The 12,310-nt window shown below is 40.2% G+C and overlaps 1 protein-coding gene across 1 annotated transcript; it reads right to left on the bottom strand.

Annotated features, from left to right (window-relative positions):
* Positions 1–2,878: 2,878 nt before the first annotated feature.
* LOC139675467 (cytochrome P450 2H1-like) lies at positions 2,879–11,706 on the bottom strand. The gene is made up of 9 exons (XM_071563108.1): positions 11,481–11,706; positions 9,922–10,084; positions 8,916–9,065; positions 6,902–7,062; positions 5,758–5,934; positions 5,158–5,299; positions 4,809–4,996; positions 4,204–4,345; positions 2,879–3,712 (listed from the first exon to the last, which is right to left on the bottom strand). Exons 1-9 carry the CDS (start codon positions 11,655–11,657, stop codon positions 3,531–3,533), a joined length of 1,482 nt encoding a protein of 493 aa, XP_071419209.1. The 5' UTR covers positions 11,658–11,706; the 3' UTR covers positions 2,879–3,530.
* Positions 11,707–12,310: the final 604 nt, after the last annotated feature.

The raw sequence follows: 12,310 nt of genomic DNA, 5'->3' as shown, positions 1-12,310 counted from the left end.
TCTGCCCCACTGCTCTAACAGGTTATTCTGAAGTCATTGAACTTTCAGAGCAGTACTTTGTGAAGGTGTCCATAGTCTTCAGAATCAGATCTTAAGTCTTTATTGGAAACTACTTGTCCAACAGCTGAAAAACATTACTTTTAAAATTGAGTATACTTTTTAATCTGAAATTCTGTCTTCAATAAAAATGCTAAAAGATATCCAATGGGATGATAATCACAAGTGGATATAATTGCCTGAAGATAGATACATTGTGGTATTTCCATTGTGATAATCTGTCAGAGGGCAAATATAAGCAACAGTAATAAACAGAAGACAATCCTGCTTTGAAAGCATGACAGGGTTTGTTAATGCAAGATCTGCTAATGATTAATGTTTGTCCCTGGTTTCTGATATTGCAGTAGAAGGAGGTTGACCCTAAAGAAAGGACACAAAGATTTAAAGCAGTTTATTTGCAATAAGTGATTTTTTTTCCCCTAACCATTAAGTTTAGGCTAGAGTGAACAAGAGCAGCTATTCGTTACCTTTGTACTGTAGCCTTCATAAAGTGAACATTCCAGGATGCAGCTTCAGCCCCCTGATCCCATGTCCCTGTTCCAAGTTGCAGTGGAATCCCTGAGAGCATCAGTGCAGGTGTGCATTGCCTCCCTCCTTGTCTGTTCAGTATGGAACAAGATGTCTGAAACAGGGAAGTTGCCTCCTGGGCCTTTTTCTTTGTCCTTCATAGAAACATACTGCAGCTGAAGAATAGCTTGCCTGAGGCAAGTGGATGTAACTCAAAAACTGTGTTCCTTTTTGATAAATTGCAGCTCAGTTAAAAACTACATTCACAGTATGTTTGGGCCCAGTACAATGTGTTGGTTGTTGTATGGACATTGTGAAAGAAATTGACTGACAGATGTGTAGAGTTTGGTGGAAAAGAACTTATGCCATTCTTCCAAAAGTTCTTCAGGGGAACAGGCACTTTTTTCCTGAGATAGTCCCTAGGCAGAGGTGTTGCTTGAGTAGGATGTAGTGGGGGTAGATTTGATGTTTCATGTGTTAGAGGAGCAAAGCCTGGCAGAATCTGGAAAGACCTTTGACTCACTCCATTAAATTGTCCTAGTCTCTTGCTGTAGTAGCTTTTAGCTGTTGCACCTTGTAAGATCTGGCTTATGACCTGGAGAGCAGAGGGCTCTGGAGGCATCCTCACACAACTGGGTGTGGCATCCTAGTGGGGACAGGTATGTCCTAAGATAGCCAGGACTGCTTTCACTGCAGGCTTGCTCTCTCTCTCCCTTACTTCTGAAAACTTTAACTAGAAATGAAGTTCAGCCAAACTGCTATAAAGAAACCAGACATCTCTCTGATATGATAGCAAGAAAGAATTTTACCTAAAGGCACTTTACAGAGAATAGTTAAAGAGAGCAATAAAATATAGACATGGTATAGGAAATCCAGGTAATAAACCAGTATGAACTGTTTGCAATTTGAAAAATAATATAAAATTAAAATGAGAACCAATGAGAGAAGTGTGAGTAGCTGTTCAAATTTAAAGGTAGAGATTGCTTTCAAAGATCCTAAAAAGCATTTAATCTGGGAATTATGGCAGGAAACCACTTTATTTTTTTCTTCTGAAGTTTCTTACAACTAATGTTCTCTAGACTGTGCAACCTAAACCCTTGCTAGAGCTTAAATGCACATAGTGGTTACTCATGCTTCTAACCTCCAGCATGTGCAGTCATTTTACTCTGGTTATCATAAGCTGTTTCCTATAAAAGAGGCCACAGAGAGCCTTTGAAGAATGCTTAGATTAGCCTATATGGCCCTCAGAGCTTGTTAATTCTTGTAGTGTGCAAGCATAGGACAGGAAGGTCTTGAAGGGTTTGGGGTTTTTTATTGTGTTTTTCCAATAGTATTTCAGACAGTTGCAAATGAAACACATCAGGAAGCTGAGCAGGGAGCTGGCTGGAACAGAAGTTAGATGCCAGGAAGTAAAGTGCATCATCTGTCCTTGGACACCAGTTCTGTGATCAACTTGATCTGAAAAATTAGTAACTGAAGTGTTCATGTTGGTGGGATACTATTATGAGGGCCACATACTGCAGAGAATGGGAAAGTTGTCTTCCTTGGACTGAGAGTCTTCAGGGAGAGAGAGAAGCCAAGTGAGGACGAGTTGGAGCTTTAAAAGGCAAAAGCAATTGTGAAAACCCTTCTAAGAGCCCCTCATCTTATTTCTATGATTCTGTGACATTTGTGGCTTTTGCATTTGCAATGCTATGCTACCAAGTCATGGTATATCTAGCTTATTAATACTTTCAAAGGAAAGAAATTTGGCCTCTTAATATCACTAAAGTATTACAGTTGCTGTCTTTTCACACATAGCATAGATTCAACTGTCTTCACTGTAATCACTATATATTATACATTGCAGGGAATGTGATCAAGACAGGAAATGTCAGTCCTAGATCTCTACATGTATGATTGGCAATTCATGTAAACTCTATTTATATTTATTTTTGCCTGATTGTAACATTGCCGTAGTGATCTTTACTTACTTCATAAAATAATGGGAAAATGGAAGCTCTTTATCTAGGAAATGGCACTGGGGGCATCTTGGTATTATTTAATTTGTCTTTTTTTGCCACCGTGGACAGCTCTGTAACCAAAGCTGGGATTCTGGTAAGTCCCAAAGAGTCAGTGCAGCTTTGTCCCACATTGGGAATGGAAGTGCATAGGTCATTAGCCAGCTCATTCGTCAAGCCATAGGACATTTCATATACATGAGTGGAGTAAAATGAAACAATCATATTTCAACAATGTACAAGACTTGAAAGACATTTGGCAATGTAAGCTTTGTGGATGCAGGTTTTTCAGTAAAAGATGTTCTTCTGGGATCTCAGGAAAACAATTCAGTGTACAATTTTTTATTTTGCAATATAAATTGTAATTACACAAACGTTCATTATAATCTTTACAGAAGATGGACCCATCTGCCTAGGCATAGATTAACTCCATCCCACCACAGCAGACAGTATGTATTGGGACAAGAATATGGTAGATGATCATCATCTAACATAAAAAACCCTCACTGTTTTATGCTTACATTTACAAATAGCTTACAAACAAACTGAAAGGAGAGAGGCACCTCAAGCCGAGTCTGTGGAAACCCTGGAGTACAAGCATCTGTTCTGCTGTGCCAAGGGGATCAAGTGATAGTAACAACAGCAGCAGGGCTCTCATACAACTGATCCACACACCCTGGCATGTCAGGAGCCAGACAGGAAACAGAGCTGGGCGAGGTAGGGACAGAGGAGAACCTGTTTAATTTTGCATAGAAAACAGTGTTCTTCCCTATGCAACTGCCTACTCTATTTAGAGCTGGCTGTGGTGATTATAACAGCACCATACAATTTTCTTTTCTAAGCACTTATGTCTCCATAAAATATCTAGGAAATTATATGAGTGTTTCAGTCTGAACAGATTGGGAAATGACTGCTGTTCAACCAGAGCTTTCATGAGTTTGAGAGCTGGCAACTGTTTTCACTTGGCTAACGTGGAACAAAAGAGACCTCATAGGGTCGGGGCATGTTTGCCAGACTGCTGATTAGTGGAGTAATGTCAATGTCCTTGGGATCCACAACAGGCTTCAAAGTAAAATTCTGCAGGATGGATGTTAAGAATATGAATATCTCCATCCGGGCCATACCTTCTCCTGCACAGATACGTTTTCCTGCAAGAAAAAAAAGTAATAAAAAGTGAGGTGACAGTGGAGTATTTTCGTTGATACCTGAGTTTAACTACTGTTCCATGACAGTTCAGACATCTGAGAACGCACAGGCAGCACTGCAGTATTTTGGTGAAGCAAATGAATTAAACTCAGAACTAATGACATTGTCTAGAAGGCTCAGTGAGGAAAGGTGGTTTGAAGGCTCTGGTTTCTCATGTTCTGCTACTGTTTGATGGTAAGTTGGGAGAGAGAAGTTGCATGGCTGAGTTCCACTTTATACACCTCTTCTTGTAGAAGGTATTGAAGGAGCTTTTGTGGTTGGTAAAAAAAGCAAGTCCACCGAAACTCTAGTGCAAGGGTTAGAGCTGCCCAGAAGTGACTTTAGCAGATGTCACCAGACATCACTGTACAAACCATGGCAATGGAGCCACTGAAATCTTCCAAGAGTTTCTAGGAAAGGATAATCTAGGATCTGAAGTAGGAAGAGGTCTTACCTGCAGAAAATGGCATGAAGTGGTCACTCTTTTTAAAGGTACCATTTGCATTCAGGAAATGTCCTGGGTCAAATTTTTCTGGATTTGGAAATTCTTTGGCATCATGTAGGACGGAAGTCAGCATAGGGAATATCGTAGTGCCCTGAATTGACAAAAAAGAGAAGTACAATAGACATTTGCTAAAGCAAAAAAGGCATTAAGAAGTTCCCAGAGCTAAATAGAAGGGTAGTCAAAGTTTAAATAGTTTAAAATGAGCATTTATGAGTGAAAATGTATGCCGGTGGTATGGCAAAGATGTTTTTGTAATGAATTTTAGTGGTGAGTCCGTTTAGAGTATTTAATATTGCTTCCAAATAGAATACAGCTAACATTTATGTGGAAAACCCAGAAAACTCTACAGCCCTCTTCACACAGATGATGAAAAGTCTTTTCTTTTTTGTTATTTTAAGACAAGGGCTTGGACTCAATAATTTCCAGAATCCCCTTTCAAACAAAATTCTTCTAATTCAATATCACATTTAAGTGCCTTTGAAAATTAAATAAAATACAAACACATAATTGTTTTTCAAGGGATTATGACCTTTCTCAGACACAGTGGAACAGACCTTAGGGATAAAATAATCTCTGAACTTGGTGTCTCTGATCACAGCATGGGGGACATTAAGTGGAAGGAAGTCAATGTATCTCTGGATTTCATGGATCACAGCATCAGTGTAGGGCATCTTGCTCCGATCTGCCATGCGGGGGCTTCGGTCTCGGCCAATCACGGAATCGATCTCCTTTTGCATTTTCGCTGTTAGGAAATAAGTAAGTGTTGAGTGGACAAGCTGCCCATCTGTTTGCCACATTTCCTTATTCAGGGAACCATTGCCACATGTAGTGGTGACAGAACTTGTCCAAACTGATCCCCCAACCAACTAAAATTTTAAAATTATTGATTTCCTTTTCTATTACCTACTATCTCTGGATATTTATGGAGAATCAGAATTCCAAATCTCAGTGTGAGGCTGGTGGTCCCTGTTCCTGCAAGGAACAAGTCAAGTGTGGTTCTGGTCAAGGTCTCAACGGTGAATTTTGAATCAGCATTCCCTTTCTCCTGCAGGAAGATTTAGCAGAAAGTGTTGAATGACAAACCCAAGAAGCTTCTTTAAAAGGAAAAGTCCTGGACCCATAATTAACATAATAATGAAAATAAAACATAAAAATAAACATGTGTATAAACACATCTAATGTCCTTGCAAAAATATTACACTCTGTAGGCCAGAATTTATGGCACATTTACTGAGTAATATTATGAACCTTTTTTAATATAAGAGTAGCATTGAATTGCATTAAACAAGTTGATCTTCAGCTTTCCTAACTTTGGCTGGTGCTGTTGATTCTGTGTTTAAAAATCCTTGATAAGGAAATGGAGAGGATAGAATGAAGTCGATGTGCCAAGAAGAGCAAGTTCCCCTCTGTATTTGCAAAAGCCCAATGCCCCATCACAAGTGAAAAGATGTGATTTAAGCAGTGATTTCCTTATAATTTGATAAAGCTCTACTCTTACAATACCTGTTCCATTTTGTTAAGAAAAGCATCAATAAAATCTCGAGGACAACTGGGATCCAGAGTTTTCTGGTGGTCCATTACGATTTCTGTTGCAAATTGATCAACTTTTTCAATATTTTTTATCAGTTGTTTATGAGGTCCAGGTATTAACTCCATGACAGTTGGGAAGAAATTATATAACTGTAAAAATAAAATTATAAAAAAAAGCATGTTGTGATTAATGCAGATACAAGAAAACATTCCCCTAATTGTAACGATGAAAATGGGGCAATTAAACTGTTTTGGAATGGTAGGTCTTACTACTCAGGATTTTAACGCCATTTACTCTCTGTTTTCACTACATTGAAGGATAGACTGCACTTGAGCACCGTTTGCATTTATATCCTTGGGACATGCAATGGCAATTATGTAAGATAAAGAAAAAACAGCAAGAATTGGTTACTTCACTGCCTTTTTCACTTTCATTTTTTTCCAATTTAAGGAAAATCCCCTCTAATTACAAACCAGTAACATGAGTAAATGCTCATTACTAAAATATTATAATAATAAATGTGTTTGTGATAGTTTTGATCCAATCCTTCCTTAGTAACTAGCTGTAACTAGGGAAATGCCCACTTGCCAGGTATTCCACACTGTTTTGTCATGTAACAAGGGAGTACTCATAAGAGAGAGATAGGAAGTTTCTCTCTCTTCCTCTTCTCCTGGCGAGGCTTGGGAGCAGTCAGCCCAGGCATAAGTCTCACTTCTCAGAGCCCGGGACCCTGTTGCAGTGGTTGCCATCGTCTGCCGCACAGGAGATCAGGGAGAGGCTGGTTTTTCCCTTGAGGGAATTTTGGTGAGATTGTATTTTGCCAGTTTGTTGGGGGTTTTGATTGTCCTTGTCCTGTTTCTGTTTTGTTTCTCTGTTGTCCCTGTTCCCCCTCCCTTTTCCCTTTTTCTTATTGTGTGTGCAGATTGTATATATATAATTGTAGATATCTGAAATATATATATTCTGATTTAATTCAGTTTCTTACAGGTTTTCCGTTTTCTTTCACTTTTTTATTTCCCTTGCTTGGAGGAGCGGGTGGGAAGAGGGGAGAGGCAGCTTGGGCTTGGCAAGGCAGCCAGGTCAAACCGAGACAGTGTTAAATATAACCATACACACCTGTGCTTGTATAGCAGTCTGGAGCCTGTTGTTTTCATCCAGCAAATCGATTAAAGTTAGAAATTTCTTGTCCTCATAGTCAAACCGATCCCCAAAGACAACGGAGCAGATGATGTTGGAAACAGCATGGACTAGGAAGTTGCCAGGGTTGAAGGGACGCTCTGCCACAACAAACAAAAGAAATGTTATCTTGTTTTCAGTGTTTCAGGGATCATCCCCTTCTCTGACACTCAAACTACAAGAGGTAGTTTCACATGTTGGGATCCAGAGTTTTGCAGTCCTTTGAAAAGGTGGTGAATGGCTTATCTAATTTATTCTTCTCTTCTTGAAATGAACTAATTTCACAGAATGGTTTAACTATCTCTTAATGGTTTAAGCAATGGTTAGAATGGTTTAAGTATCTCTTTTGCTCTGTTCTCCGCAGAACACTTGTCTGAATGCCTTAGTTCTCTTCAGCTGGCACATGCCTGTCTGCCTTCTAGACTATTTATTAGAAATGGCCTAAGGATTCCCACAAAATCACAGTGAAACCATGAGGACTTTCCTGAACCATGTCTTTAGGTTATTGCATTCTGTTTATGAACCCCATTAGCACAAATTCCATTGTATAACCCTCTGCCAGGGGTTCAAATGCCTGTGATCAAAGTCTAATTTTGATAGCACAACAGCATTACATTTTAAGAAGAAAACTACAGCATAAGAAAAAAGCAAGATTAGATCCAAGAAAAAAAGGAAAGGTATAATTACAGACAGTGATAGGTTGCATCTCAAGGTTTCAGGAAGAGAAACAACATGAAAAGTTATAAAATCCTGAAGGAAAATCAAGGAGTCAGAAAATGTCCACTCGACAGCACTGAGCATCAGCCTATTCCAAGCAGCAATGGCACCAACCCTTCTCTGTCTGGTGACTCCCTGGCCATTGAAGACACAGCATATGTCTCATTAGAGGTGGTATGTTAATGCTGAACTTAGAAGGTACTAGTCATAGCTATTTGGGTTTTTTGCACTAAGGTAAAAATGGCTTTATCCTTTTCAGTTGTATATATCTTGTTTGCAAAACCCTTTAGTACACAGTAAAAGATGCTGTAACAAGGTGAGCTGGAGTTGGAGGTTTGCACAAGGGCATAAGGAATACTTATAAAGTATATAAGGGCATAAGAAATAAATATTAGTGTTTAAGTCAAAGGATAAAAGCAATGCAGCTGAGAGTGTTTTCTCTATTTATAACAGGAATATTTATCTATGAAGCCAAACTGAATTAGTGGCTCATGAAAACTGTGATTCTTCATCATTCTGTTAGATCCATCTGCTTTTTCCCCTTTGCAGAATTAGCACACATTGAGGGCTTGCTCAGTGGAATGTGGTATGGAAGCCTGGGGTCCAGGCTGGTACTGTGTCACTCTCAGAGGAAGTACTTAGAAGTAACATTGACCTGTATCCTACCAGAAAACACATTTATAGGTGGAAACCAAGGGGGTTACCTTATACCCTGCCCTCAAAAGCAGCTTATAGCCCCTGTTCCCATTGGACAGCCCCACCAGTAATGGGAGGTAAGTCTAGTGTTCAGATGGACTGGACCCAACCCCAAATATCTGTAAATGAGTTCTCTGGTCACCCACTTCTTCAAGATCTGTTTACATGGAGCTGCAGGAGACAAGTGCATGTTGCTTGGCTACCTGGCAGTGTCCAGCCCTGTCTCCATGGCTGAATTCCGTCAAACCCTTGGTTTTGTGACAGAGCTGTTGATTATGCCACTTCCTATCTTGTTCCTCAAGCAGAACAGGTTAAAGGATACTTTATAACCCTGTCTCCTACCTTTACCCTCCCCAGTGTCACAGTGCCTTTGGCTGACCCGCTGTCCGTAGTGGTAACTTTGGCTATTGAAGCAGGGAGCAGAAACAGCAACAATATGCCCAGTACTTGGGTCACAGAGTTTGTGAAGCAGCCCTATACTCCTCATTGTCTCATTGCAGATATGCACAGCGTCCCAGAAGGCACAAAGTCCTTATCCTACCATGTGTATTCTTGAGCCTCTCCACCAGAAAATGAGCTTCCTCCTGGATTCGCTCCTCAATGCCCTTTTTCCCCATCCCAAAATCCCGCAGGGTGGTGAGTGTAAATCGTCGGAGCTGCCTCCAGGTCTCACCGTTGCTAGTCACAACGCCTGAAACAGGGAGGAAAATAGACCTTCATGAGGAAACAGATTTTTTTTCCCTGAATGGGAGCTACACAACATGAGCTATTCAACATGAAAAGACGCCTCTCTGTGGAGTTACACTGCAATTGCTACATGCCCAAAAGTGTTACTTCTGTGAAATTCTGGACGTGGCAAATTTGATCCCACAGCACTTTTAATACAACTGACTTTATCCCCAGAATAAGAAAAACTATCTTAGGATATAACTAAGGAGGTAACTCTGGTACTGAATCGGTCTTGGCCACAAGCACTTGGCCTTTGCACTGACATAACTACTCAAATGTTCTGCTACACCTCTTCACAGAGCTATTGACAATAGTGTTGGAACTGCACTACATATAATACCATGAAATATGTACTATTTACCCAGATAAATACCATACTGGGGACTGACCTGGTGAATAATCTCACAGCCTGATCTTTAATGTGGTTCTTACTGGGTCAGCCTTTATTATCTCATCTTTATTGTGCTGCAGACTTTCCTTTTGCTGGTTCCTTAGCTGTGTATTAATTTAGAGTATTTTCAGAAATGGATGAATGAATGTAAGGTCTTAGAGGCACATTTAATGAAGAACATTTTAGCCAGAATTTGAGGCATGCTGAAAATAGAAGGGCACTCAGTGAAGCTTGCCTGGGACCTTAAACTGTTTTCAGGGGACCAGTTTACTCAAGGGTCTGTCATGAGTTAGGCTTTTAATTACGAATTTGCCTGCAGGAAAGTAGTAAATGAAATCCACTACCCCCTCCTCCACTGCCCTCTCAGCTGTGTTCCTGAAGCACTGAAAACATGCATTTTTTTATGCTAATATTATGAAGGACATACCTGTGCCTTGGAAGAGTTTTTCAATCAGTGGTAGAATGGCTCTTCCACTGAAGTCATCTCCTTGGTCAATCAGAGCTTCTTTCACAACATCATAGCCATACAGTACCACAACCTTTTGTGGGCCTAAATGTACTGTGAAGACAGGACCATACTTCTCACTGAGCTGTAGGAAAGAGGAACACAAAGAACAAGTCTGAACATTAATCATGTGAAAAGAATTTTGTAGCAAAGGGGATCAAGAGGTGATGTCCCATTGTCCCAGCATTGCTGAGACATGACACTGAGTAACAGCAGTGCAGAGATTTTCAACTATGAATTAAAGACAAGGGAAGAGGGAATTGTAAAAGAAATAGGGTATATGAATGAAAGTGAGGTATCAAGTCCAAATCCAATAAAAAAAATTGCCCTTCATAGGGCTGGCAAAACATTCTGGAAGACCTCTCTGCAGGGCATAGGGGATAACAGTTTACATGAGCTCAAAACCAAATTAATATACACATACGAAAGCAAATGCCTAAAGGGTTTTTGAGCACAAACCGCAAAGCTATCTCTCAAATCTTCTGGGCCACAGAGCCCTGTAAATTGAGCAAGTATATCACCAGAGAGTCACTGCATCCTTGCACTAATCATGTACTTCTTCCCAGGTATCTGCTTTTGGCTACAATTGTAGATCCTTGGGCTACTTTATTCTGACCTGGAATGCTTCTCATGCTCACTTCATAAGACCAAACTAGATGTAGTCCTGTTTTTTTTTTATGGTGGAAAACAGAACCACTTAGCTCTGAAACTTAGCAGAATGCCTGAGGGTGCTCATAATTTTCAACATTCACAAGCACCAAGGCAAAATGGAGAATGGAGCTGATATGGGTATGTGTGCAGCTGACAATACACACAGCGACATTGGCCATCACCACGGTTTTGCTCTTAAGAACCCTGGGACATCTGCTCTTTCCATGTATCTGCCACCATACCCTCACAATCCCCTATGGAACAAGCACTCCACCTGAACTCTCCTTCCAAACCTTGTAACACACAGGGGTTTTTTACCAGATGGGTGACGTCAGCCAGGGAAGGGAATGGACAGCACCATTCACTTCCAAACTTTTTTGCTTCAATTTCTTTGCTTTCTAGTTCCACTCCCAGGATATCCCATATCTGCTAGGACGCAGAGACAGCAAAATGAAGAAGGGTTCTTCCCCAAAAGGGCTAGGCCATGTTGCTAGCATCGTGAAGAGTTGGGCACAGGGGGATTATAGTGAATATTGCAACTGCATCAGTGCCTTGATTGCAAATCCACTGCAAATTGCAGTAATCCTGTGAGTTCAGCACAGGACTCATCATTGGTATGATCATTGCAAATACATAGACTGACTTGTAATATATCAAATTAGATATACAGATTTCAGAAGCAAATATATCTGGGAAACCTTTAATCTCTGTTTGAGTCTAACATTTATTCAATGCAAATTAAGCTTGTGAATTAAGCTGAGACTGTAGGGACTGAACTTTATTTTATATACAGTGAGGACAACATAGAAAAGAAGGAGACAGTCCCTTACCTTCTTCAAGCTTTCAGGCACATTCCACGGGTTCAGCTGGAGTACGTTTCCAACAATGGGGAGTGAGAAGGGACCAGGAGGCTCCTTCCCTTTTTGCGATATGCTTCTCCGTGTGGCCAAGAGAAGGCATGAAATGCAGACAAGCAAGAAAATAGTAGTCGCTCCCAGGAGTTCCATGGTGGGCTGAGGAAAAGAAGTGTTGGAAGAGCCTGATGTTGGACCTGTAAATCCATGCTTATTTATATGCTGTGATACCAAAGCATGTGGTTGAAATTAGCCAATAGTGCCTTCCTATTCCGGCAAAGATATGAGATTATTTATTAACCTGCTTTAGATAAGAATGAATGTTACTAAAGTTGACTTTTGTGAATTATGTAATAATACTAAAGCAATGGTAATGTAGACTAGTGAAGCTCCAGTAGGGAAGCAAATCAACAAGGAAAGAGGACATGCATAGAAATCAGAAGATGCTAATTACTGCAGCTTAAGAAAGGCAGTGGAATAATTAGTGGAATAAAAAAAAAATCAGTTTAATCACTGAAGGACGTCTCTGTGTAATAAGAAAGAGACATGACATTACTTTTAAAGTCACCCTGAAATAGAATCAGTGCAAAAGGAGGTTGTTTATTGCTGTTTATCTCTGACCTATGAAACTGGTGCTCAAAGATTGGTGCCAGCATTTTCCAGCACTGGGTCAAACAGAGCTGCCCTGTAGCAAAATCTGTCCGGAGAGTTCTTTGCTTAACTGTCTTTATTTTTATCGGGAGTTTTTATAATTTTTGGTCTTTCAAGAGTCTTCTTCCTCCTCATCAAGAGAGATCAAGAGTTTG

This window comes from Pithys albifrons, chromosome 9, assembly GCF_047495875.1.
Source record: "Pithys albifrons albifrons isolate INPA30051 chromosome 9, PitAlb_v1, whole genome shotgun sequence".
NCBI lineage: Eukaryota > Metazoa > Chordata > Aves > Passeriformes > Thamnophilidae > Pithys > Pithys albifrons.
This window is presented reverse-complemented; position numbering and strand designations above follow the sequence as displayed.